This window comes from Idiotropiscis lumnitzeri, chromosome 12, assembly GCF_059441095.1.
Source record: "Idiotropiscis lumnitzeri isolate Australia: NSW breed Sydney's pygmy pipehorse chromosome 12, RoL_Ilum_1.0, whole genome shotgun sequence".
NCBI lineage: Eukaryota > Metazoa > Chordata > Actinopteri > Syngnathiformes > Syngnathidae > Idiotropiscis > Idiotropiscis lumnitzeri.
Genome location: NC_142402.1, coordinates 6,098,038 through 6,125,683, shown reverse-complemented (window position 1 = coordinate 6,125,683; position 27,646 = coordinate 6,098,038). Strand labels below are relative to the sequence as shown.

The 27,646-nt window shown below is 44.5% G+C and overlaps 1 protein-coding gene across 1 annotated transcript; it reads left to right on the top strand.

Annotated features, from left to right (window-relative positions):
* Positions 1-180: 180 nt before the first annotated feature.
* LOC148325623 (cysteine-rich secretory protein LCCL domain-containing 1-like) lies at positions 181-14,255 on the top strand. The gene is made up of 15 exons (XM_088311907.1): positions 181-389; positions 1,476-1,784; positions 6,095-6,213; positions 7,595-7,727; positions 8,371-8,486; positions 8,824-8,924; positions 9,600-9,770; positions 9,855-9,915; positions 10,000-10,066; positions 10,175-10,305; positions 10,387-10,430; positions 10,509-10,581; positions 10,747-10,816; positions 11,482-11,615; positions 13,302-14,255. Exons 2-15 carry the CDS (start codon positions 1,518-1,520, stop codon positions 13,351-13,353), a joined length of 1,539 nt encoding a protein of 512 aa, XP_088168033.1. The 5' UTR covers positions 181-389; positions 1,476-1,517; the 3' UTR covers positions 13,354-14,255.
* The last annotated feature ends 13,391 nt before the right edge of the window (positions 14,256-27,646 follow it).

The window sequence follows — 27,646 nt, the reverse complement described above, 5'->3', positions numbered from 1 at the left end:
AGTAAAAGAAATCCATGCCAAGTTGCCAGACAGCACGTCCGCCCGCGCTTGCGCGTGTGTGTGAGTTGTGGGTGGTCACGCGCGCTGGGCTTAGATCCAAGCGAGTTGCGTGGGGGAGTGGCCCACTGTGATGAGCGTTGCTACGGGCAAACTTGGCATATAAGTGCAAAATAAGCGGTGGGCTCATGCAGCCAGCAGTATACTGTATAACCTGAGGAATTCAACAGATACCTATAGATATTTCGGAGTCTCCGTGCGTGGAGGTGGCATGCAATGTGAAAAGCATAACCTGCTTGCTTGAGATGGACAACTCACTGGATTGCAGAATATAGTCCATCAACATTTGGGATCTGTGAGATACTGGAAATTGATCTTGACTGATTTGAAAGGTAAACATGCTCTTTGATCTGTACCTGTGCATTACTCGCAGGGTCTTTACATATAATAGGGCGGAGGATAGTACCTGCATTTTGATCAAATTAAACCTGCGGATGTCCCTGTGAGCACATGCAATAGAGTAAGTTGCTCAGAGCCTATAAATCTTGCCTGTGGTTTAATATGTGTGAAAACATACAGTGGTCCTACTGTGACTTGTGATGTTGTGACCCGCTGATGCCCTTCAGAGTTGGAACAGCTTCACCGTTTGAAGTGAACTTTTCTATGCTTTGATACTCTCTGCGTGAGAAAAGATTCAAGGTGAGCTGCTACTACTGGCAAACATTTCAATTGAAAATGATTTAAATAGCATAAAACCTACAAAGTATCGAAACAAATGTCTATTTCTCAATAGTCTGCATTAGTGTGCCTGTCAGCCTTTCATGAGGTCCAGTTCAAAAGCGGAAACAAAGTTCTTCCTTTACAAAGATTATCAGTTTTGATTGTCGTCGCAGTTTGCAGTGGTCATGTTGCTATATGCTATCATATTAAGATGCTTAGTGATTTGCGACAAGCTGCAAAAAACGCCAAGACACTTTATAGAATTCAGCTGTGGCCCTGGATCTCAGGAGAATGTGCAGAATCCACTAATTGAGTTGGAGTTCACTTGCCAGACTTTAGAACCCAGGATGCATGGGTTGGTTCATCCTCATCAGTGTTTTGGTGTGTAAATGCTTTTCTATCTCCCTCTCGCCCTGTGAATGACTGGGTGACCACTCTATGAAGTGTCTGCCTTTTGCCCAAAGTCTGCTGGGATGGACTCCAGCTCTCAGCAAACATGAACAGGAATACTAAGATGGATGGATTTTGCAGGTTCACCAGGTTTTGGCAGCTCAGAGTATGAAGAAGCTGAATTGAAGTTTCATGTGTACAATTATGATTGAATGCCAAGCGTGCATGCACTTTCTATTGCATGTAATTACAGAGTTGGGGGTGCAACATTCACAGTCACACCTACTATATGACTAGTCTCTAGTTTGCCTCATGTATCCTTTTGCGTTGTAACATGACTAAATCCATTCCCTATTTTCTTTTTACAGAGAACCAAGTGTTCTTCATTGAGCACCAGTATTTTCTGCAACATGAAGAAGCCTCTTTCTTTTCCTGGGTGGTTTAGGGCAGTGAGCCTCTGCTTATGTTTGTCCCACACTGTCACATCTGCGGTCCTAACCAACGCCACACAACTGGAGTCCATCCTAGACAAGTACAGGGACAAGGACGAAGAGTGGTGGAAGGCCAGAACGAGAGGGAAAAGGGCCATCAGCGAGGGGGACATGCACCTCATTCTGGATCTACACAACAAGTTGCGTGGTCAGGTCCACCCTCCAGCCTCCAACATGGAGTACATGGTGAGTGCTGACACTAGCACCTTTGTTGTCCGAGTCACTTCTATTTATGTGCGCTCCTTTTGTATTTAATTGCAAAAATGATGAAAGCAGTTTTTCAAATGCATATATGATCAAGTCTTTATCATATGTTGGAGTGTCATGTGAGTTGCCAGCACCCAGGACATGTACATTACTCCGGTGAACAATGTTTTCTAAACATTTTCATCAGTGATGCAAAGTAAGGTTTCTTCAATGATTTTTTTTGTGCTGATTGCAAATCGGCTCTCGTTTTTTTTCTCTAGCACATCAGGTTTTCATAATAAAAAGATACTACTACAAGTGCCACTGCTATTACTAGTAAGAACAATAATAATAATAATAATAATTGTATATATCCTTCATTTCACTTTTTGATCTGTGGCATCATAAATCTTCCTCCAACCGCGTTGTCTTTCACACTATTTCCCTCTCTCCCCATCCATCGCAGCCCACTCCAAACTCTTGGGTGCCAATGTTGTCTTTCATCTGATCCTCCATGCATCTCATTTGGGGTGCCACAGCGGTGAATCTATTTCAAGTCAGTCAAACCGTGCCGTTTGAACTGCGGGCCATGTTAGTGTAAATGTATGTTATGTACACTAATCCACTGTTTCTTTAGTGTGAGATACTATTACTGATGGTAATGATGTGGTTGGAAAGGGAACTACAAGGGCTAAGCTCTTGGTTTTTGAGATGCAAGATTTGGAGGCCAATGAGTTCTGCATGAAGATCATCGCTACATGGTACTCTACTGTACAGTACTGTATGCTGATGCGAAAGCAACACAGCATATGCCTTGAAGGCACTGTTACACACATTTTAAAAAACATTAAATGCTGCAAAGGAACAAAGCTTTCTTTAAGGTTTCCTATAATCACACCCTACGTTCACTTTTTATTAAGATACAAGAATGTAGGTGTATTCTCCATACTATACTTTAAATTACAAAAACATTGGATCTTGTTTTCCGCACTATTTTTCTTTAAGAGTTTGTAATCTGGTGGTAACTATCCTGCAAATCTGCTGCTGTTAATTCAACACCATAGAGTGTTGATTTCAACACCAGCAAAATGTCTATAGACATCTACACTACACGGTGTAAAATTAATATTAATTAAGGCGTTAAACACAAAATAGTGTGTAACAGCAACAAAATGTAGTGATAACAGTGCGGTAATAATGACACTACCGAGTGTATAGATTAATACTAATGAGTGTTCATGCCAACACTATACCGTGTGTGCGTGTGTATGTGTGTGTGTCTTACATCACATACTAATGTACATGTTTTTTGTACATAAATGTCAGATTATGTCAATAAAATCATTGTCCCTTAACAAAGATAGATTGATTGAAATATATAGTTTGGAGCGGCACGGTGGTCAAACTGGTTGGTTGGTCAAACTGCAATTGTAAACATTTCATACATGTTCAACATTGAAGCTCTTCGTCCTGATGACGTGAGCCGTTAACGTGTTCAAGTCTGAGAGCATCTGCTAAATTGCTAATTTAGCTGTCGTCTTATTTTTTGTCTGGATATGTATTGATTGAAATTCAACATTTCTGTTCATAGCTGCTGGCTCTCCGCCCAAACGGGGTTCTAGTCAGACTTCTGTTAAAAGTCGACTGTATACATTACCACTCATTTTGGGTCTTTTCTGACTTAGAATTTCACTTTAGTTATTAGCACGCTCAGCGCCTCCTCGTTCGTCTCCTTCGTTAAAACACTACTTGTTAGTAGGGTGCAATGAGCCGCTCTTCCGAGAAATAAATAAATAAATAATGAATGGTCGACTATTAAAGTAACTATCGTTGATGTTGTGACTAGTCAACTAATCTTGGCTGCTCTAGTAAAACACATCCATCCATCCATTATCGAAGCCGCTTTTTTCCTCACAAGGGTTGAGGGGGTGCTGGAGCCTATCCCATCTATCTTCAGGCAGTTGGCGGAGTACACCCTGAACTGGTTGCCAGCCAATCGCAGGGCACACATAGACAAACAACCATCCGTGCAAGGGGCAATTTAGAGTGTCCAATCAATCTGCCATGCATGTTTTTGGAATGTGGGAGGAAACTGGAGTACCCGGAGAAAACCCACGCAGGCACGGGGAGAACATGCAAACTCCAAGCAAGAAGGCCGGTGCCGGAATCGAACCCACGACCTCTGCACTGTGAGGCCACCGTGCCGCCCCCTCCTCCTCCACCATATGAATAAATCAATCCATCTTGTTTGCAAGCAAACAATTGAAATGTACTGTATCACAGAGGTCCCAGGAAAAGAAAATGCTAGTGGTGTGGTGGATTGATGATCCCAAATATATTCTCTTACACACTTTTTTCATTGTACGTGTTGCTTGATTGGTGTAAATTCATTAGTTTAGCTTGGAAAAACACCTCTATATTAATCTATTTGACTTTTATGGCAACATATGTCAACACTCAGGTATGTCCATGGTGGTTCCAAAGAGATGTAATGTGTGTAATTTTACTGCTGGACCATAGACACGCATTGTAAAATACAATTTTGCAGGGCACAAAATTGTGAAGGGTCAACCAGAAACAGCAAACAAGGTCCACACTGGCATCTTATTCCACAATTTGAATGTTTTCTTGAGCCCCCTTGTGCACAACTGCACCAGAATTGGCAGGCATAGTGGATGGGCAGCAAACATTTACAGGACAAGGAGTGATTTACATTTGGAGAGGAGTTATGCCATGCTGTTGACATTAAAAACAAGCACCGTCCCAAATATTTTTAACGAGCACGAAGTGGGAGATAAGCTTAACTCCCCCAGGGAGGATCTACTTTTTCTCAACCCTTTGCGAATCTCAGTGGGTGCAGCCAGAGTCGTGGGCGTTATGTCCATAATGCGAGCAAAGTCCACACTCGTAAATTAAGCTACAGACACACTGGATCAAAGCAGCACTTGACCTTCATGCGGGTAAGGTTGTTCATGCATGTGTAGCTCACAAAGACATGGCAGACATGGTGGTGTCTGCCGCACTTCCTTGACAACTTGTTCTCCAAAATGTGTTTTGTACCATCAAAAGCCCATCTGGAGCTACGTTTTTCGCATCAAAAGTGGAATCTCACTTAGTTCGTAGTATTGGCTAGAAACAATATGGCTTCATTCATTCAGGATTAACACCATAGATATGGTGTAGCTGTGTGACAAGTGACAGATATCTAGTGATGTGTTTAATGAAAATGGCAGAATCTGTGTTATTTTTAAAATCGTTTTTAAACTCTCTGTACCCTTTTCAATTTCTACCCTATCCACTTGTATATGCATCTGCATGTCTGTTATTTGATTTCCAAATAATATAAATTTTGTTTTGCCAACATTTAATGACAGTTTATTAAAGTAAAACCAAGATCACAATTTAAGCATGTTCAATTCATTTTTTATTATCTGTTGGAACTAACTTAGCTCATCACCGGAATAAAAAAAAAAATGGTATCATCTGCAAATAGTACCGGATTCATTGTTTCCAGTACATTCCAAATATCACTTATATGTATATTTACTTTAGGCCCTAATACTGACCCCTGGGGGACACCACAAGCAGTATTGAAGAGTGATGAGTAGTCAACACAAATTGCTTCCGCATATCCAAATATCTTTTTATCCAATACCATACAACACCCCTGATGTATCTTAGTCAGTAATATGTTATGATTAAAGGTGTCAAATGATTTTTTAAGTCAATGAATGTATTTTTCAAAGTAAAGGTAACTGAATGGGTTTAGTAAATTATGACACGTTGTCGTTAATTTCGTCATGGTTTTTACACTATAAATTACAATTGAACCTAAAACAGATACTGCCTTGTTTCCACTTTCTTTTCTGGAACAAAACTTCAAGAGGAGATCTACAGCACAAAACGGCAAGTTGATGGGGTTGTGCTTTTCATCCCAGCCGTTGTGTGTTTAATAGGAGAGCCCTGGTTTTGACTATACAGTGTTAAAATTGGCAAGGGACGTGTGCAACTACAGTACATCACTGTGAGAAGGCAATGAATCTTTCAATTTGGTGTTAACTATTTCCTGTGAATATACAAATTATGTACAGCATATTGATAGGCATTGTGAAAAATGCCTCCCTCCCCCGCAAAAAAAAAAAAAAACCTCCAGTTGGATGACCCTTTCACTTATTGATCTAGTATCTTTCAGTTCTAAAAGCACATATGTATTAGTGACTGATCTTAATGTTGTGATCTTGAACTTGGATAAACTGTTTTTGTTTGTTTTTATTAATTTTATTTACACTATTGGTGTTTGTGTTTACCAGGTGTGGGATTACGAGTTAGAGAGAAGTGCCGAGCACTGGGCCCATACCTGCCGATGGGAACATGGACCAAGCCACATGTTGACTCAAATAGGCCAGAACCTTGGCGCTCATTGGGGCAGGTATGTATGTACCGCCAATTCAACAGAAGATGTCACTGGGCCAATGGCATGGCCATACTTAGTCACTTGCCTGACAGTTTCATGGATAGCTGTCTGTCAACGGCAAACAAACAAAAAAAAAAGTAGGCTCCCTTCTAGCATCCGCTTTGAAATTTGTCAATTGATTGACAAAAGGCCTCTATTGGCGTTGGAAAAAAATAAAACAACAAACATGAGTTACTGCTTAAAGATACCAGGTTCTATTTTAGAACTATCCATAAGTAAAGAACAATGCAAGAATACAATGAAAGTAAAATAATTTGCAAATCTGAAATCTTTGTTGCTGTTTTTTGCACTTGTATCATGGATACTTCATGGAGCTGATTGGATTATAATGTAGTTCTAAATGATTGTGTGGTTGATGATGATTTTGTCTGAATTTCTTAATTTTACTGTTCATATGTTTATTTCATTTTTGCTTTCCCTTCGGTAAGAGATGTTATTATGAATTTATTCAAACTAATTTATTGATAAATTGTTTGCCTATTTCCAGGTAGTTGTCATTTTTGTAAATTTTCTTCGATGTAAAATAGTTTTCATTCTTCACTCCGCATAACCAGGGCTCCCTCAATATCTGTGTCATAATCAACTATTTTAAGATTGCAATACTCATCAATACCACATGATTTCCTGATTACAACTAAAATGGCCAGTTTATTATTTATACAGTACAGTGTTACCTCCTCACGAAACAGTTCGGTAACATTTAATGGGCCTACTTTGTTTTACTGTAAAATGTGTACTGAGGCATCCGAAAATAAACCAGCCAAATCTTTGGTATAGTTCCAACGTCAATAAAAGTATGAACTAAGTGGAGCCTCAGATGCCTCAATGCTGGTCCTTCCCTTTGTACATTAGGCAAGCACCATCTTTAAAACTAGTCTTAAAACATATGTTTATTCTTTGGCTTTTGACTCAGCTTGAGACTCTGCATTGTTTTTGTATTTTATTGTGATTACTGTTTTTATATTATTAATTTATTGTTATTGTCTCTGTTTTTATATGTCTGATTTTTACTTTCTGTACAGCACTTTATATACAACTTTTGCCATTTTTAAAGTGCTCCATAAAAAAAAAAAAAAAAAATTCTCCTTAGCATTATGGTACCTCCTACTTTTCAATTCAATCGTTCAAATGACATAACCCTGTCCCTATATTTTGCTTTTCATTCACTCATCACAAAAAAAATAAAAAATTGGAATCCCAAATTCATATGGCAGTTTCAGTTACTGGTGTCTGTCTAGAAATGTGAAACTCCTTAATATTCTGTATTTATTCTTGATTGACGGGACTTTTCTTGTAATATGATGGGAATGCATCATAAAACTGTCCATTTCTTCAGGGATCGCCCTCCCACCTACCACGTGCAGGCCTGGTATGATGAAGTGAGGTACTACAGCTATCCTTACTCCCAGGAGTGTAACCCACACTGCCCTTTTAGATGTTCAGGACCTGTTTGCACTCACTACACTCAGGTAATGACTGTCACATTTACATGCCTGTCACACTAAATTTTGTCCTCACTGCAGACGTTTCGATTATACCGATTATGAATGAATCTAGTTTGAAAAACTCCATAAATTCCGAAACTACAATTATATTAAATAAACAAAAATATGGTTGTAATTTTAACTTCAACCATTTGGAAACATAATTTATTTAGCCTCGTTTTGACTGTGTTTGTGTGAGGTCTTGTGTGTTTTCTTCCATTTTTCTCCGTACTCTCTAATTTCCCGAGCCTCCTCTCGACCAGAGAACCTTTTTTGCAGTAAAAAAAAAAAAAAGGAGAAAAATGTTGTATTCACTGGGTAGCTACTCAAGGGCTTTTATTTATTTTGGCTGTCTAAACGTCTTTTCAGCTTAAATGCTGGTGGAGCTATACTGGGAGTCGAAACAAAACAGGAGACTGTGCCACTCCAAGTGTCCAGAAAAACTGTATCTGAAATATACTGAAATTAGACCCATATGTGATGAGATCCACGGGATACATTTATTGTCTTCAATTATCTGTGTAACAACAGTAAGATGACAGCAAACATATGTTGCATTGTTTGATACAAGGTTTGATCCATTTAAGCCAAATCCATTTATTTTGTTTGTATGTCTTTCATTTTCTAGTTGGTGTGGGCCACAAGCAATCGTATTGGCTGTGCCATCAACGTGTGTTATAACATGAACGTGTGGGGAATGATCTGGGCTAAAGCTGTATATCTGGTCTGCAACTACTCACCACCGTAGGTTTTTCATTCTAAAATCAGGCGCATCTTAATTTTCGTGCTGGTGCAAGGCAACTTTACCTCATCCAACCTGTGGGGGACAACTTGCAATTCCTTATAAACACTAATTTGAGCATTTGGACCACCCGTCTGGACTCCAGAAAATCAGTTTTGCCTTTCGCCGTGTCAAGGACCGTGCCTTTGTGGCGAATGAAATCAGTTTCACCAAGCTGCGTCATCTGTGAAAATTCCAAAACCTAGTTTAGCCCGCCCCCTATTTTTTCTTTTAATTTTTGCTTTAAATAATAATTGTTATCACTTATTAGTATATGTTTATTATTCTCTTTTTTCTTAGGGGAAACTGGTGGGGTCATGCGCCTTACAAGTATGGCGCTCCATGCTCTGCTTGTCCAGCCAGCTATGCTGGAGGATGCAGGGACAATTTATGCTACAAAGGTGGGGTAATAATATGGTTTTAGGGGTTGTACATTTTCCAATATAAATCTAAAAGATTCCATGGAAATTTTTATAAATCATGGATGTATTATTGTATGGGAATTCATGATGTGAATCTATTTGAATTTGGTAAAAAAATGTGTGGATGTTATACAAACAGTACCATATATACAATTACAAGTAATTTATTTCATTTATTTTTGATGATTAGAACATCACTTATTGTTTGTAAATAGAATTTTATTTATTAATTTAGGAATTAAATGCTGAATAAAATAAACATACAATAGACTGCACCAAATTTGTTAATGAGGAGCAATTAGAGGGCTAAAAATCATCTAACATTATACAAAATGTGGGTGATTTTCACCAAACCTTTACGGTACGATGATTTACAACTAATGTTTATTCAAGACCTCTGTCATAAACTAAATTGCAATTTTGTACATTTATAGTTCATTTGTTTTCAATTCCCATGAATATTGGATGGATACTTATTACTATTGATTGCCATTGGGGGATTCCAAATTTAATTATGGCAATTTATACCCCTCGTTCTTGAATGAAGTAACAATAGCTAAACATACAATTAATAGAAGAAAAAACAAATTCAATCTTACATATTTTAACTCAACGCAACAAAAGTTCAATGTAACATGGCAGCTCTGTTTTCAGACGGAGGTGTTGACAGGCGTCCTGCTCCAGAGACCGAGGAGACAAACTACATTGAACCAGAGCCAGATGCAGTGAGAGAGAGGGAGGCCCAACCCAGGGCCCAAAATCCAAATCTCTCACAACCCTCTGAGGACTTGGACGCAAACCAGATCATAAGCACCGAGCAGATGTGTAAGCAATCATTCATGCGACTGAGATACAAAGTGACCAGACCACTCCAGTAGGTGTTATTGTAACTCACAGTTGTTCTTACAGGCCAACAAATGGACTGCGACACAAAGCTGAGAGATCGGTGCAAAGGAACAACCTGTAACAGGTACAGGCATATAAATCTGCAACTAATTCACCATTGCTCACATTCAAAAGTAAAAATATTCTAACTGTTTGATCCTACCTGTAGATATGAGTGTCCACCAGGCTGCTTTGACAGGCATGGAAAAGTAGTTGGGACAACCTCTTATGACATGGTATATGATCACCAACAATGTTGTATTACTTTCAATATAACAGTGGAATGCGGTGGGAGGTCAATTTCAACGTTGTGATGTTTGTGGTTTGTTTTGTAAACAACCCAGCAATCCAGTGTATGTGGAGCTGCATTGCACGCCGGTGTTATCGACAATGATGGAGGATGGTTGGATGTGACTCGACTGGGTCGAAAACAGCAATTCACAAAATCATACAAGAATGGCATTCAATCAATAGGGTATGTTTCTGTGTTACTCATCAAAACAATTGCTTGTTTTTACCATGCAGTTCGTTCTTGATGTTCTCTTACATGTCACAGGAAGAACAGAAGTGCAAATTCCTTTAAAGTACAGTCCGTGCCTGGTAGGAACCACTTGTTCACATGTCTTACTGTTCACTAAACTTCTCATTCGTCATTTTGTGGTACTTTTTTTCTTGCAGTCAAGGCGGTAGCATGTGACACCACTGTGGCGCTGTTCTGTCCCTTCAAGAAACCTGTGCGACATTGTCCAAGGTAACCAACCTATTGTTGGTTTGTTTGTTTACTTTGTAATCTATGCTGTAAAAATTATATTTTGCTAAAAAAGGAAGGAAAACATTCATACACAATGTCTACGCTGAATGTGGCTATCGTGAAAAAGTGCCTTTTGATTATTGTAAATGTTGGCTTTTTCTTTAGGTTGTATTGTCCCAAGAATTGCCTCAGCGCGAGTAACGCCAGAGTCATTGGAAGCAAATATTATGCTGATGTAAGTTTTTAACATTCTTTTCATGGTATTTGCTGGGGCTACATTTAAGGATTCAATGTTACAGTGCAACATCCACAGTCAAACCCAATCTGATGCTTGTCGAGTTTTTATTTGATTTAAAAACAAATCTATATGAATGAATGAAAATGGAAATAGTCATTGACATAAACAGCTTCATTAAAATCCTCTGAGTCGCACAATTCATCTGTGGATCCCCGCACATAAACAATAGAAATGTACGTCGAAAGGTTTCGAACAGCATGTGAAGACTAGCAGCTTGAACAAAAAAAACTCATACACAAAAACATGACCTGTGGGCCATATAAGCACGTGCATTGCATGTTTGGAATACATAGATCATAACGAGCACAAAAATATGTGACATGTATGGTGTACGGTGTCCAGCTGTGTGTACTTGGGCATGATGGAGTCATTAGTTTAGACAGAATGCCTATCAGGATGCTCCATTTTGAACTGCAAAAGTATGCAGTATAAAACACCGATACTGCAGAACAAAACGTTCAACAAAATAAGAATATTTCATCCCAAAGAATGGACAATTGACCTAAGATATCCAGGATTGCCAAGTATAAGGCTTTTGGTCCTTGGGGAATAGGATGAATTCGCCTTTGTTTTATTTGAACGCCTTTGCCTCATCTCTTCAGAAATCAAGTATCTGCCGAGCAGCCCTTCATGCTGGAGTTATCCAGAATGAATCTGGAGGTTACCTCGATGTGATGCCAGTGGACCGCAGAAGGCAGTACAGTGGCAGTTCCCAAAATGGCATCACCTCAGAAAGGTATGCACCCCACCAGGCCATGTTTTTCTTTGTGGCAAATTTGTATTTTACACTTTATAGAGAGCAGTGATTCAATAGCAATTGGCTCATAAATCTACTGGCCCATAATAATGCAGATTTGGATAAATTTCTTTTGTCACTGTCAGCTCTAAACCATTCTAACAGCCAAGTGGAATGAAAATAGTTTCATTCTGGCATGGAGTCGTCAGACTGAGAAAGGGAATATTTTACTAGGATATATTCACCACAAGAATGATATGTGATGATTGATGACAGTAGTCTATTTTAAAAAAATTAACATAAAAATTATAAAGTAAGAAAAGGAAATGGAATAAATTTGGCATACTGATAGGTTACCAGTCACCATGCGTGGGGAGGGGGGTTAGCTTTGCCCTGTCATTTTTACTGTGGCGAATGACTTGGTGGACATGTTGCACAATTATTTAACATATTTAGTCTCGTTGCGCCTCCATTTGCACAGATGAGCATTTCATCCCGGGGGTAGAACGCTTGGGCCTTCCATACGTCCAATTTGGCAACAGAGAACAAGAAGTTGTTAAAAAAGGAGAGAATAAGCAAGGACGGAAGTGGGATGTTCTCCGTCCCTTTAATGGTTCCCAACAGGGTCAAGTACCGCGTTTATAGAATTAAAATATTTTCATCCGGAGAAATCTTGTAACACTGTTGCGTGAACTGGCCCTTTAACTAAGAGAGAGAGAGAGAGATAGACAGAGACAGAGTTGAGAAGAAGAGCGAAACTTGAGAAGTGGGCAAAAACACAAATGCGATACACTCGGCTGTGTGAAGAAGCAGTTGGGAGTCAAAAGAAAGCATCCAAAATTGAAGGAATGAAGTGCAATAAACACAGCCATCTGTACGGCGCGAAGAGAAAGGTTTCTGTACGCTGTGTAACTATTGCTGCGTTTGGCGTGTTTGGTGGGTAAAAAGCTACTCCAGGTGTTTAATGATATAGAAAACACCCCATTCAATATCGTGGAGACCCACCGCTATTTGTTCTAGACAGCTAATGTATTTACTAATCCATTTTTATGGCTAAATTTAGGCATTACTGTTTTTAATCGGGTGTGTTTCGTTGTGCAGAAATCATGGTAAGCGGATTGGAATAGGAAATCAGCCATCAAATGAACTTCTGCCGTTAGCATCTCATCATGCACGGCTGCTGTTTGTATTTTCCTTGGCGGGATTGACGAACTGGTGAAATGCAAAGGCGAAAGCGCTTTAAAAGGACGCAGAATGGATGGGGATGCAAATTTTTATTTTATGAATATAGGCGGAGGGATGATGACGGAAGGGTGCCCAGGTCGCAGACGGAGGATGGACCGTCAAACTAGGGTCAAGTTGCCAACTCTGTCCGTTGTTTGACAACAGCACGAAAGTAAATCAGTCAGAAAGTCCGTGGTCCATACCACAGGTGTGGATAATCTTTTGGATCTGATAAATCAGACGTTTGCAGATTCTGATAGGAAGGGCTGAAACAGACTCAAAATCAGCCCCATAATTTTAATGTGTGGCGCCACTATTATTTGTCAGATAAGATTTTCACTGCCTAAACTTCTTTGTTCACGTTTATTTGAAAATTGTTAAGCATTTAATGTAATGATCATATAAAACGTTTGGACCAAGCCTCACATTTCTCTGCTGATCCTTTCCCCATGCTTTTTGCAGCTTACTTAACCCGACGGGAGGAAACGCCTTCAGAGTGTTTGCTGTCATCTGAAATATAACCATCAAATGTATTCGAGGCGATACTTGTTACACAAGCTGTCAAGCTTTCCAAAAAAAATGGATTACGTTTTTCTGACATTGATGCGAAAGGTGAAATCTGTTTTCATTAATAGCTGACCGAAAGAGGTTCGTGAATGACCCACGAGTGCTCGAGTCAAGCACAAGGAAAACACACTCAATAAAGCCACCCACAGTTTTGCAGCCACAAGCTTCTTGCTGTGAGGTGACAGTACAGTCCACTGCCTCACCAAGCTGCCCACACAGTTCCTTAAAATGTACTTTAATTTCAAACGGCCAAAAACAACTCTGCACACATTTTAACTTTGGTCAAATTCCAGCACTTCAAAGATCTGCTGTACCTCACTATGAAAGATAGTTTTGAGTGGACAGAGGGATTTAGCACCTTCTTTTTTAGGACAGTGTTAGCCGAGCTTTTTAAATTGTCCTGTGCAGCAGAAGTAATCAAGTTTGTAAAATCTGCTTTTTACATCCTGACAGTTAAGTTCAACTGCATAAATATACAGAATGTCCCCAAAAACATTCCAATGTTAACCAAATATAAGCGGTAACTTTACTGTAATATTCTTTCACATTTTACATCACCTTATGAAATGGCTAATTGGAAGCACAATATGTAAAAACTGTAATGTAAATTAGTATCTGCAGCAACAGGCAATCTATTTATTTTCATCATTCATTTCTCCAGACAATGAACAATCCAAAAATGGCTACAATCCTGGAAGCATGAAATGTCAACTGTAAATGTTAAATGTAAATACTAATGACACATTAACAATGTGTGGTATGAGAGATTGCTTTTTCAATCATCATTCATTCTTATAACCTAGTTTTACCAGCTGTACAACACATTATTTTATAATTGGTATTGCCATATATGGGAAGTGCTTCGTCACAGCTAGCTGTGAAATGCGCTATATAAATAAAGTTGTATTATACTATATTGTTGGATTGTATATATATATATATATATATATATATATATATATATATATATATATATATATATATATATATATATATATATATATATATATATATATATATATATATATATATATATATATATATATATATGAATAAATGGTCCCCTGGCTGGCCAGGTTTGTGCATGAACATGATTACAATAAAATCACTTTGAGAGACATAAACATAAAATACTTGTGTTCGTTTTTCTCAGCCATCACGTTAACAATGTTGCTCTGATGTGGTGCTATGCTCCCCACTGTTGAAATATGTTGTATGTGTGAATGAGCGTGTCGTCAGATTTCAAAATTGACATCTGCTGTTTTTGGCTCCAATTGGAGACTGACATTTTTTACGGGAATCACGCAGAATGGGTGTCACCGTTGCCTTTAAACACGCGATTGGGACTGTAGTGTCAGGAGTCGCCTTGCGGCGATGAGGAGGTGGACCCAAGAAGCGAGGAAGCAGGGGTAGGTGAAGCTTTAAGGAGATTTATTGTGGAGCTTGGTGGGGACGAACAACGGGGCGTGGGCAAAGAAACAACACAGGCAACTGAACGAGACTAACTGGACGATGACAAGGACCAAACACGAGACGGGAACGAGCCAGGCGGACAGGGAACGAAGACAAGTGCAACAACGGGAGCAAGTCGTGAGAGTCCGAGGTGACGTGGCAACAGGAGGCAAACAGGGTAATGACCCGACACTGCGTTGTCGGTCTGGAAGGTTTAAATAGTCCGGGTACTTAGGGGAGCAGATGGGAAGCAGGTGCGTGATGATGACTAGGAACAGGTGCGTGATGATGACTAGGAACAGGTGCGTAGCTGGTGAGAAGGAAAACAATAACAAAGGCACATGGCAGGGAGGTGATGAAAACAATAACAAAAGGCACATGGCAGGAAGGAGGGAAGAAAATAACAACAAAAACACTGACGTGGCAGACACGGGTCATGACAGTACCCCCCCCTCAAGGGACGGCTTCCAGACGTCCCAAACGAAAACAGTCAAAAATGAAACCAAGTCCAAGAACGAGGGTGGGCGGAAGGGGGCCGGTAGGTGGGACCAAGGCCCGCGAACTAGGCCGGTCTGGCGGATGTCCAGGGGGCCAGACCAGCGAGCCCCGACGGGGCCATTCGGGCGGACGTCCGGGAGGCGGGACCAAGGCCCGCGAACTAGGCTGGTCTGGCGGATGTCCAGGGGGCCAGACCAGCGAGTCCCGACGGGGCCATTCGGGCGGACGTCCGGGAGGCGGGACCAAGGCCCGCGAACTAGGCCAGTCTGGCGGATGTCCAGGGGGCCAGACCAGCGAGTCCCGACGGGGCCATTCAGGCGGGCGTCCGGGAGGCCCGATCAACAAGTCCACCCGTGAACACTCAGGCGGACGTCCGGGCGCACCCGAGACCGGAACGTGGAGCGGCGGCTGGTCGTCCAGCCCCGCCGAGTCAGGAACGTGGAGCGGCGGCTGGTCGTCGAACCCCGCCGAGACAGGAACGTGGAGCGGCGGCAGGTCGTCGAGCCCCGCCGAAGCAGGAACGTGGAGCTGTGGCTGGTCGTCGAACGCCGGCGGGACGGGAACTTGGAGCGGCGGATGATCGTCGAGTGCCCGCGGGACAGGAACGTGGAGCGGCGGCTGGTCCTCGAACCCCGCCGAGACAGGAACGTGGAGCGGCGGCTGGTCCTCGAACCCCGCCGAGACAGGAACGTGGAGCGGCGGCTGGTCCTCGAACCCCGCCGAGACCGGAACGTGGCACGGCGGCTGGTCCTCCAACCCCGCTGAGACAGGAACGTGGAGCGGCGGCAGGTCATCGCACCCCGCCGGGACAGGAACGTGGAGCGGCGGCTGGTCCTCGAACCCCGCCGAGACAGGAACGTGGAGCGGCGGCTGGTCCTCGAACCCCGCCGAGACCGGAACGTGGCACGGCGGCTGGTCCTCCAACCCCGCTGAGACAGGAACGTGGAGCGGCGGCGGTTCGTCGGATGCCGCCGAGGCAAGGGCGGCAGGCGGCGGCTGGTCATCGTCCACCGCTGAGGCAGGAATCTGGAGCGGTAGTGGATCGTCGGACGCCGCCGACACGGAGGCGAGAAGTGGCGGTGGTTCATCTGGCACCGCAGGGCCAGAGGCGAGAGGCGACGGCGGTTCATCGGACGCCGCCGAGAACGGGACATGGAGCCGCGGCGGGCCGGGCGCAGCGGGGACCGGGACTGGTAGCGGACGCAGGGCGTGCTCCGCCGCGACAGGGACTTGTGACGGACGCAAGGCGTGCTCCGCCAGAACTGGGACTTGTGGCGGACGCGGGGCCTGCTCCGCCGGAACAGGGACTGGGGGCGGACGCAGAACGTGCTCCGCCAGGATAGGGACTTGTGGCGGACGCATGGCGTGCTCCGCCGGAACAGGGACTTGTGGCGGATGCAGGACGTGCTCCGCCAGAACAGGGACTTGTGGCGGAGGCATGGCGTGCTCCGCCGGAACAGGGACTTGGGGCGGACGCATGGAGTGCTCCGCCGGAACAGGGACTTGGGGCGGACGCATGGAGTGCTCCGCCGGAACAGGGACTTGTGGCGGACGCAGGACGTGCTCCGCCAGAACAGGGACTTGTGGCGGACACAGAACGTGCTCCGCCAGAACAGGGACTTGTGGCGGACGCATGGCGTGCTCCGCAGGAACAGGGACTGATGGCGGACACAGGGCATGCTCCGCCGGGATAGGGACTTGTGGCGGACGCAGGACGTGCTCCGCCGGAACAGGGACTTGTGGCGGACGCAGGACGTGCTCCGCCGGAACAGGGACTGGTGGCGGACGCAGGGCGTGCTCCGCCGGACCAGGGACTTGTGGCGGACGCCGAACGTGCTCCTCCAGAACTGGGACTTGTGGCGGACGCATGGCGTGCTCCGCCGGAACAGGGACTGGTGGCGGACGCAGGGCGTGCTCCGCCGGAACAGGGACTTGTGGCGGACGCAGGACGTGCTCCGCCGGAACAGGGACTGATGGCGGACACAGGGCGTGCTCCGCCGGGATAGGGACTTGTGGCGGACGCAGGACGTGCTCCGCCGGAACAGGGACTTGTGGCGGACGCAGGACGTGCTCCGTCGGAACAGGGACTGGTGGCGGACGCAGGGCGTGCTCCGCCGGACCAGGGACTTGTGGCGGACGCCGAACGTGCTCCGCCAGAACTGGGACTTGTGGCGGACGCATGGCGTGCTCCGCCGGAACAGTGACTGGTGGCGGACGCAGGGCGTGCTCCGCCGGAACAGGGACTTGTGGCGGACGCAGGACGTGCTCCGCCGGAACAGGGACTGATGGCGGACACAGGGCGTGCTCTGCCGGGATAGGGACTTGTGGCGGACGCAGGACGTGCTCCGCCGGAACAGGGACTTGTGGCGGACGCAGGACGTGCTCCGCCGGAACAGGGACTGGTGGCGGACGCAGGGCGTGCTCCGCCGGACCAGGGACTTGTGGCGGACGCCGAACGTGCTCCGCCAGAACTGGGACTTGTGGCGGACGCATGGCGTGCTCCGCCGGAACAGTGACTGGTGGCGGACGCAGGGCGTGCTCCGCCGGAACAGGGACTTGTGGCGGACGCAGGACGTGCTCCGCCGGAACAGGAACTTGAAGCGCTGGCGAGGCGCCGGAGCGGGGGTCAGCAGCTCTCGGGAGGCCAGAACAGGCCCCAGCAGCTCGGGGGGAACCGGGACGGGGCTTATCATCTGGCGGGGAGCCGGAACGGGACTCATCTGCTGGCGGGGAGCCGGCACGGGGCGCGGCAGCTGGCGGGGAACCGGAACGGGGCTCGGCAGCTGGCGGGGAGCCGGGAAGGGGCTCAGCAGCTGGCGGGGAGCTGGGAAGGGGCTCAGCAGCTGGGGAGGAGCCGGAACGGGGCTCAGCAGCTAGCGGGGAGCTGAGACGGGGCTCAGCAGCTGACAGGGAGCCCGGACGGGACGCTGCGGCTGGCAAGGAGCCGGGACGGGACTCAGCAGCTGGCGGGGAGCCGGAAAGGGGCTCAGCAGCTGGGGAGGAACCGGAACGGGGCTCAGCAGCTAGCGGGGAGCTGAGACGGGGCTCAGCAGCTGGCAGAGAGCCGGGATGGGACGCTGCGGCTGGAGAGAAGCCGGGACAAAGCTCAGTAGCTGGCGGGGGGGCGACAGAGGGCCGGATGCAGCAGTCGGTCCGGGCACAGCCGAACTGGGGGCCCTGATCCCTATCAGCCTGCCGCCATAGGGAATCAGGGGAATGGGGAACACGCGGGACCAAGGTTACAGGGGCTGGTGAACGCGAGCTAGGGGGTGCCAGGGGAACGTGAGCAGGTGCTAAAACCGATGGTGAACGAGGGGAACGACGTGGCCGTGATCTACGTGATTTGGGACGTGAAGTGCGCGAGGTGGATTGGGAGGTGGTCTTGGAAGACTCAAACGAAAAAGGTGTCAGGAATGGTTCGGGGGGGAAAAAGTGACTGGTACTAACTGTGTCCGGGTGGCACTGAGCGTCTAACAAGGCGTAGATGTGGTCTGCATCGTACTCGTGATCCGAGTCGACAAAAACGTGCGGGGCATAGTGCTCAGAATCAGCTGCTAAATCATTATCAACTAAAGCGTGAGTGGGTGAATTGGCCTGGTGATCAAAATTGTCGTCGTAATCGGAATCAATGGTACAGTGTGGAGGAAGGTCGGGAAGGAAGACGAGGGCGTTACCGTGAAAGGAAGACGAGGTACGGGGCTGGTCGGCAGGCTGGTGAGGGGCAGGCACCGGAGGCTGCACGGTCGGTGCAGCTGACGTGGGGGCTGCATGGGTTGCTGCAGCTGACGTGGAGGCGGGACGCCTTTCAGCCAGCTGTCGGTCGGCCAGCTGTGCCAGCCTCATGCTCTCCACCATCTTGACCTCCAGCTCCACCATCTGAGCTGTCAGCTCCATGATAGTCTCCCGGGGTGGTACCGCGGCGGCGCCCTTCTCCGCGATCGAGGCCACCTGCTCCGCTATCTGGGCCAGTCGTGCGCCCAGCTCAGCGCGGCGGGAGTCCAAAAGGTAGGCGGTCTTTTCGAACAAGTCCTCGTAATCTGGGGAAGCGGGTAGCGTGGCAGACGTGGCGCTGAGCTGATCGGCGGGTTGGTGGGGGGGGTCCGTGCGGCGGTGTCCATGACGCCGCCGCGAGCCCCTCGCTGGGTCCTTTTTTCGAGGTCGGGTCATTCTGTCAGGAGTCGCCTTGCGGCGATGAGGAGGTGGACCCAAGAAGCGAGGAAGCAGGGGTAGGTGAAGCTTTAAGGAGATTTATTGTGGAGCTTGGTGGGGACGAACAACGGGGCGTGGGCAAAGAAACAACACAGGCAACTGAACGAGACTAACTGGACGATGACAAGGACCAAACACGAGACGGGAACGAGCCAGGCGGACAGGGAACGAAGACAAGTGCAACAACGGGAGCAAGTCGTGAGAGTCCGAGGTGACGTGGCAACAGGAGGCAAACAGGGTAATGACCCGACACTGCGTTGTCGGTCTGGAAGGTTTAAATAGTCCGGGTACTTAGGGGAGCAGATGGGAAGCAGGTGCGTGATGATGACTAGGAACAGGTGCGTGATGATGACTAGGAACAGGTGCGTAGCTGGTGAGAAGGAAAACAATAACAAAGGCACATGGCAGGGAGGTGATGAAAACAATAACAAAAGGCACATGGCAGGAAGGAGGGAAGAAAATAACAACAAAAACACTGACGTGGCAGACACGGGTCATGACATGTAGAGGATAAAAAGTTCACTAAAGCGGGAGAGTCGAGGGTAGACACGGTGGCAGGGTGGGCCATTGGGGTCTGATGTGTTGCAGCCGGGAGAGATTGAAAGCATGCAGGAAAGCGGCCCTCCAAGCACTGGAGTTTGACATATGTTCTTTCAAGTCATTCGTTCCAGCATGGTTGTCTGCAGAAATGGCAACTGGCTGCATTGCTAATTTCATATGGACATCCTGAAGATTTTCCAAAAAACACCGGACAATAAGAAGTGACGACTGCATGAACGAGACAAGCAGGAAGTACCTTCTCCTGATGCCATCCCCTCCTATAAACACTGATGTTGAGGTGAACACTCAAGTAAGCATTCATGCTGGGAGGGTCAGCTGCAGCAGCTCACTTGCGGAACCGGTAGGTCAATAGGTGGGTAACCCTGCATTATGCTATGCTGCCCCTTGTGCTTCTGTCGTTACCTCTCCCAGCTTAAATGTTTTACTTCATTGTTCAACTTAACGTTAGTGCTCATATTATCAGTGTATATGTTCATACTAAAGCATAAAGCACATTCGCCATGAATAAATGGCACACAGACCTACACCAGCTTTTTCATTTGTCTTTTAGATTTCAGGATGAACGGACACATTTAAGTTACATCATATTTCTGAGCACTGTTGCAGTCACGACGCCACAGTTGAGCCTGAAGCACATCAAATTCAGGTTCAAGTGAGCCAAAAAAAAAAAAAAAGAATTGAATGAATCCCCCTGTAATTTCTTTCTCAGAATCAGAATCAGAAATCCCTTTATTGTCATTGTACAGTGTGTAACGAGATTAGAGAGCTCTCCTCTCCAGTGCAATACAACAATAATTTAATTTAATATATAAATTAGATTAATTAAATAATAAATAATGGAAAATAATAAGAAATTGGAGAAATAAAAACACATTAAATCGCTGTTCTGCAAGGTAAGGGTGGTTGTGTGTGTGTGTGTTTGAGAGTTCAGCATGGAGATCGCTCTCGGAAAGAAACTGTTTTTCAGTCTATTAGTTCTTGATTTGATGCACCTGTAGCGCCTGCCAGAGGGCGACAGGTCAAACAGGTGTGAGTTCGGGTGATTATTGTCTTTGACGATATTGAGAGCTCTGCTGAGGCACCGGATGGTGTAGATGTCCGACAGGGAGGGGAGAGGGCAGCCTATAATCCTCTGCGCTGTTTTGACTGTCCTCTGGAGCCTCACTCGGTCTGCCTCAGTGCAGCTGCTGTACCAGGTGGAGACACAGTAGGTCAGCAGGCTCTCGATGGACGAGTGGTAGAAGGCCAGCAGCAGCTTCCTGTCCAGGTTGAATTTCCTGAGGACCCTCAGGAAGTGCAGACACTGGTGGACCTTCTTTACCATTGCTGTGGTGTTGTGTGTCCAGGAGAGGTCATCGGCGATCTGTACTCCCAGGAACCTGAATGTGTGGACCCTCTCCACACACACGCCTTCGATGTAGATGGTACAAATATCCATCCAATGATATTCTGTACAGGCGGCATGGTGGACTACTGGTTAGCACCATGGCCTCACAGTGCAGAGGTTGTGTGAATGATTCTGGCTGCGGCCTTCCTGTGTGGAGTTTGCATGTTCTCCCCGTGCTTGCGTGGGTATCCTCCGGGTACTCCGGTTTCCTCCCCCATTCCAAAGACGTGCATGGTAGGTTGATTGGACACTCTAATTTGCTTGTAGGTGTGAGTGTCAGCGCGGATGGTTGTTCGTCTTTGTGTGCCCTGCAATTTTCGGCCAACCAGTTCAGGGTGTACTCATTCTATTGCCTGAAGACAGCTGGTATAGACTCCAGTTTCCCCGCAACCGTCATGAGGAGAAGCAGATCAGACAAATTGATGGATGGGTATCCTCTACTTTGATATATCGATGGTTTTATTTTATTCATTTTTTTTTGTTACACACCTACATCTCGTAACTTGTCATGATCTTGGGTTTTTATGGTGTGATGCTGGTCTGGATGCCATGTGCATGGGAGTTTGTGTGAAGAGGAGAGGAAAATTGCTCACAAAATTAGAGGGAACATCGCTCATATTCAAAATAATCTTTACCCACTGAAATGAACGGAAATTAATCCATTATATGCAGAGAAAACTAGCACTCTCATATTATACATAAAAAATGCAGTAATGACATAATTAGATTTTGGTAAACAAGTTTTTGGCCACACTTTCTAATTCTAGTCAATGCACACTATGCCGTTCGTTTTGTTGGGTGCGCCTTGTGAGGGTAGTACAACGGCCATTTAGTAATTACCTCACGCTTACTTTCCTGCATGGATGCAGCAGCCAATCAAATTGCAGTAGGCCGTGGCCAGCCTAGAACTCAAGTGGGATTCTGATATTTGTTCTCCAGAGTGGAAAATTAGTCGAGTATATGACTGCAAGTGCAGTAGTTTTTACCTGTACATGTGTTACTGCACCGTTTAAGTTTAGTTCCTGCTAAAGGGTTATAACACTTAACATTTGCCTTAAGCTAGAGTGGCTAATGTACTAAACATTGTTGATGTAATACCAAGCTTGGAATTATCTTTGTTTTATATTTAATTTGGTTGGAACCTTGAGAGTGTCAATAAACATGTAAATCATTTTATCGTAACTTGAAAAACACATAACTAAGTGAGGAAAAACTAAAATGGGAAATGACCCCTAAAGGATAATGTAAATGGCAGTCAATTTAAAACTGAACAAAGGTTAGACGGCTCGGAGCCACTTTTGTGATCCTGGCATGGAAGTCCATTGTTTCAGAGGGGTCTCGTTCACACCTCCTGTGGTGCAGCTGTGATCTAATCTTCCTGCATTCCTCTCCTGAATGTCTGGTCATTAGCATGGTCTAAACTTCAGTTACACTTAAAGGATTTCATACTTTTGACTATTAAAGGAATATAAGAGTTTGAGCTTAACATAGTTCATTAGATGTTGGTGCATCCAATGTATGAAAATGTGATATTGTAAAATGCTGAGAGTGTGACTGGTGGCGCGAAACTGGTTGCTGGGGTTGTGCAAGAATGGAATGTTTTAGAAGCAGAAGGCGCTGAGCGAGACGAGATGACTCCGGGAAGGAGCGGCCATCGGGGGAATCGCACGCAGGAGGAGCCACGGGATTCGGCGGGAGGAGAAAGACCAATGAGAGCGAGCTAAAGTTAACTGCAATACACATAGCCAATAGAATCATGCCAGGATGCCTTTGTCTGTGCCATTTTGCATGTTGTATAGTATGAATCAGTGCTGGGCAACTCGGAGGTAGAACACATTCGCTGGTGGCAAGAGAGGTGTAGACTTGTATTGAGAGGGATCCGGGATCTAGGTGCCATGTAGGAAATCTGTATTGGGAATAAATCCACTTCGTGTGTGAAAATGCCGGCTTCCTGATACCTTTCTATTGCAGAACGAGCGCGCATATTGTTGGATGAGTGAGTGTTGGGGAAGGTCGCAAATTGGAGTCAGATTACTAATTTGAGTTTACATTGGGTTAAAGTTAAATTCTAACATTGATATAAAGATAAATTCCAACACCCCTTACCTAAATGTACTGTATATCGCATAAACAATCCAGGAACTAAGGGCCAACTCTCCGACAGAAGAAAGGCAAGCATTGCAGTGTCAAAATTCACACGAGTGTGCTGCAGAGGTGGCCATTGGTACAAGACTCCTGAAAACAACTTTGGTCACTACCGGTCAACAGTCGGCCTCTCAGTCATGAAACAGATAGTTACTCGTCATGTCAGTCAAACACAAATATGCCGGTTTTTGGAGTGAGCTGGCTCATCAATTTGATTTCTGTCTTCTTACCAGAATAAAACCCAGTGAAAGTTGACTGCTCCTCAATTTTGATCTCGTCCAAATTTTGGGTAAAACACACAAAGGACTTCTGAAACTGCTGTTGATGATTTTTTTTATGTAATACATTAAAATGCTGCATATAATCATGCACCTCATTAATTCAGCTAACATAATTCATTCATTCTCCAAACTACTTATATTCACATCAAAGAAAGCTATTTGTGTTTTCTCTGCTTTGCTTTTGAATGTTAACAACTGAGTTTGCAAATCCTTTTAGACGTTGTGTCTCTGCTTTTGAGTTACATTGAGTTACATTGTGTATGAAATGTGCTATATAAATAAAACTGTGTTGCCTTGCCTTGCCTGCTGCCCTATAACAGCTGGGATGGGCTCCAGCGCGCCCGCGACCCTCGTGAGAATAAGCGGCTCAGCTAATTGATGGATGGGGCTTAAGAGTACGTTTACAAGCAATGTAGTGATTGACAATGCTAAATAATGTCTGCGCGACTTTCAGGGTGCTAGGTTCTATGTTTGGAATTCTGGGCCTCTTGACAAGAGAAGGAACTCTGCTCCTTGACCTTGATTTGTTTGAACTTAGCACAACATGACCTGACATCTCTGATAGGGCCCCAAATGAGTTTGTAGTGTGGCTACGACTCAGCAAACCGCCACATATACGTCAGTAAATCTGTGCCAGGGCCAAAGCCTTCAAAAAAGTTGACCTCAAACTAAACATAAGTATATTTTATAATCACAGCTTTACCTGTCATGTCATGATCCCTTAAATATTGGTAGTTACAGGCCTGGAGCGCTCAAGCCGCAATATTTAAATGCATTGAAATTTAAGGGATATTTTCATAGCATTTGAATATATAGTCCTGGCTGTTATTTTGTGTAGGTTTAAGCCAGTTATAGCTATAAAACCTTTTTGTGTGTGTCAATGCAACATAGTAATTACGTGGGGTGTTGAAATATGTTCGAGCACAGCTGGACATGCCTGACGCAAACCATAGAGTGTGTGTGCCTGTGCGCTTTTGTGGATGAATGTGTAGTTCTGAATGTGTCTGGCATGTCTAGCTGTGGGGCACTTTCTAAATATGACGAGTACGATCATTCTCACGCTATTAAACTGGCTGCTCAAGTGGTTAACTCCTGGGTGGACACTGGACACACACCATGCATGACTATCTGCGGACAAGTATTGTGTGATGTGTGACTGTGTGTGCGTGCGTGCGTTTTGTGCGAGTAGTTGAGCATGTGGTTGAACAACCTCCTGTCAGGCCTCCAGCCGTCCACCGCTCATCATAAATTTAGACAATGTTTCATATATATATATATATATATATATATATATATATATATATATATATACATATATATATATATATATATATATATATATATATATATATACACACACACAAAGTAGCTGTGTTTTGGTTGCTAACCATGTTAATCATTTCCCACAGCTGCGATTTCTTGATGAATTTGATTTTTAACCCTTTAAGTTTACTTTCTTATGGTACAAAATAGAATAAGCAACTCGCAGATCTTATCTCCGGATGTGCGAAAGTCAAATTTTAAAAAAACTGGTTTTAGGCATTGTTTAAAAGGCTTTGCGAAATCTGTTCAAACTTCAGTAAGGTGAGCATCCTATGCCTCTGAAAGTAGCCGCCATCAAGCCCCTTCTAAAAAAAGAGAATGTTAGATGTCTCCTTGTTAGCAATTTATTAGACCCATAATAACTAAGATTTCTAGTAAGTGATGTTTTTTTTAATCAACCAAGCCACTTTTTGGACTCAAGATGACTTTTTGATAATTCCAATCAGGTTTCCGACCTTATCACAGTACTCGAAGAGCTTTATTAAAGTACTAAATGGTTTGAAATAGAACACTGATGCAGGGAAGTTGTCTGTGCGCGTCTTAATGGATCTCAGTGTAGCATTTGATACAAACGATCATAACATACTGTTGAAGGGGTTGGAAACATTGGTGCGATTAAATGGAGCAGTCCAGAACTGGTCGATGTCCTACTTGGTAGAGGAATTAATTTGTGACCACTGGTAGTTTTGAATCTGATCAAATGGCCATGACGTGTAGTGTGTGTATGTTACACTGTAAAAAATGGTCAGTTATATTTACTTGAGAAATGAAATAATGTTTTTGTCACTCAGATATTTTACGCAAAGTGTTTGTGAGTAAATTTCACTTGTTTATTGAATTTTTAAAAAAGCCACTCAAGGGATGCTGGCCTCAATGTGATTGAGGATAGAATTGACAATCTCCAGATTTGGGGACGGCTGCTGTACACCTTAGCTATGGCCCTGCCAATCCAGCTGAGTATATTGCTGGTATGTCCAAAAGGAGGCCAAAAAACACGCTTTGCAGGTAGGATTCTGAGGTTTGCACCTGACACTAATACTAGCGGAGCATAGCAGTGGAATGGCTCGAGTGTAGAGTAGCCATCTCTCAACCTTGAGGTTATAGGTTCGATCCTTTGCTGCATTGAGCTCAGTTGTGTTTGAAATGTGTGTTCAACATTGGAGTAACTTCTTCAATTGAATGAACTTAATGTACTCAAAAACTCTTCTTGTAAAATTTACTTTCTGCAATTTCTAATTTCTGAGTGAAAAAACTTTTCTAGGATTGTAAGTAATTCAATAACACTCCCCATTTTTTACAATGTACCTTTAGGCTCAAATGCTTCAAAATGCCAATGCTGGCTATCGTGGTTATAGAATGACACACAGCTATATTAAGCAATGTCCCCAAATGACAGCAGTTCAATTCACGCATTGTGTCACTGCCTGGAGCAAATTACTGCCTGAAGCAAAATTTCCTTCAGCTAAACCTGACCAAATCAAAACAGAACTGTGTTCTAGAATGACGAAAAGAGGGTCGCCGTAGAAAACACCTGGAGTCATCGTCTTGAGAAACTAAAGACCAAGTAAAAAATCTTGGGGTGCTGAAAGACACAGACCTCACTTTCAGCAATCATATCCTCACAAAATCCTTCATTAAAACAGCCTGTTAGCTGGGGAAAAAAAGCAAACGAATGCATGCTCCAAACAGATTGAGAGAATCTTATCCATGGTTTTACCTCTGGTGGACTTGATTACTTCAACGGTCTTCTTACTGGCCCTCATAAGAGCAACAAACTGAAGCAGCTCATTCAGAACACTGCATTTCAGAGGTGCTTTGGGTCACACAGATCGCAGCCAGTTTAGAACTTGCCTCCAGCGCCTTGACCTCTCACTGAAGAAATGTCCCCCACGTGACGTGAGGACGAGACGAGTACTCTTCCTCCGGCGCAGTGCACATGTCCAGCCAAATGTGATTAGCAGGGTTATTGTAGTTTTAGAATTTTAGTTTTCAGGGCAGCTTTGTTCGTTTTTATTAGTTCTATTTTTTCAAAATCAATTAGTTTGAGTTTAGTTTTACTATTAGTTTTGTTTTTCAAATAATTTTTTTTGGGGCAAAATTTGAAAAACACCATGATATTCCTCAGTAAAAAGTCAACAAAAACAATATTTTTAAAACATTTTGAAAATACAGGGTAAAGTTTGAAAGTCCCCAGACCTTTGCTTACAGTACATGTGTTGCATGATCAAGCTTTTAAAGTTATGTGCCCCTATTTAAATAAAGCTAGGATGCCTTATTTGGCAAGTTGCCAACTTCTAAGGTGGATTTATGGATTGAATTCTTGTTGAGAAGTATTAAACCCAGTTAGACAGTGTACTACTTTTTTGTATATTGAGTACATTTTT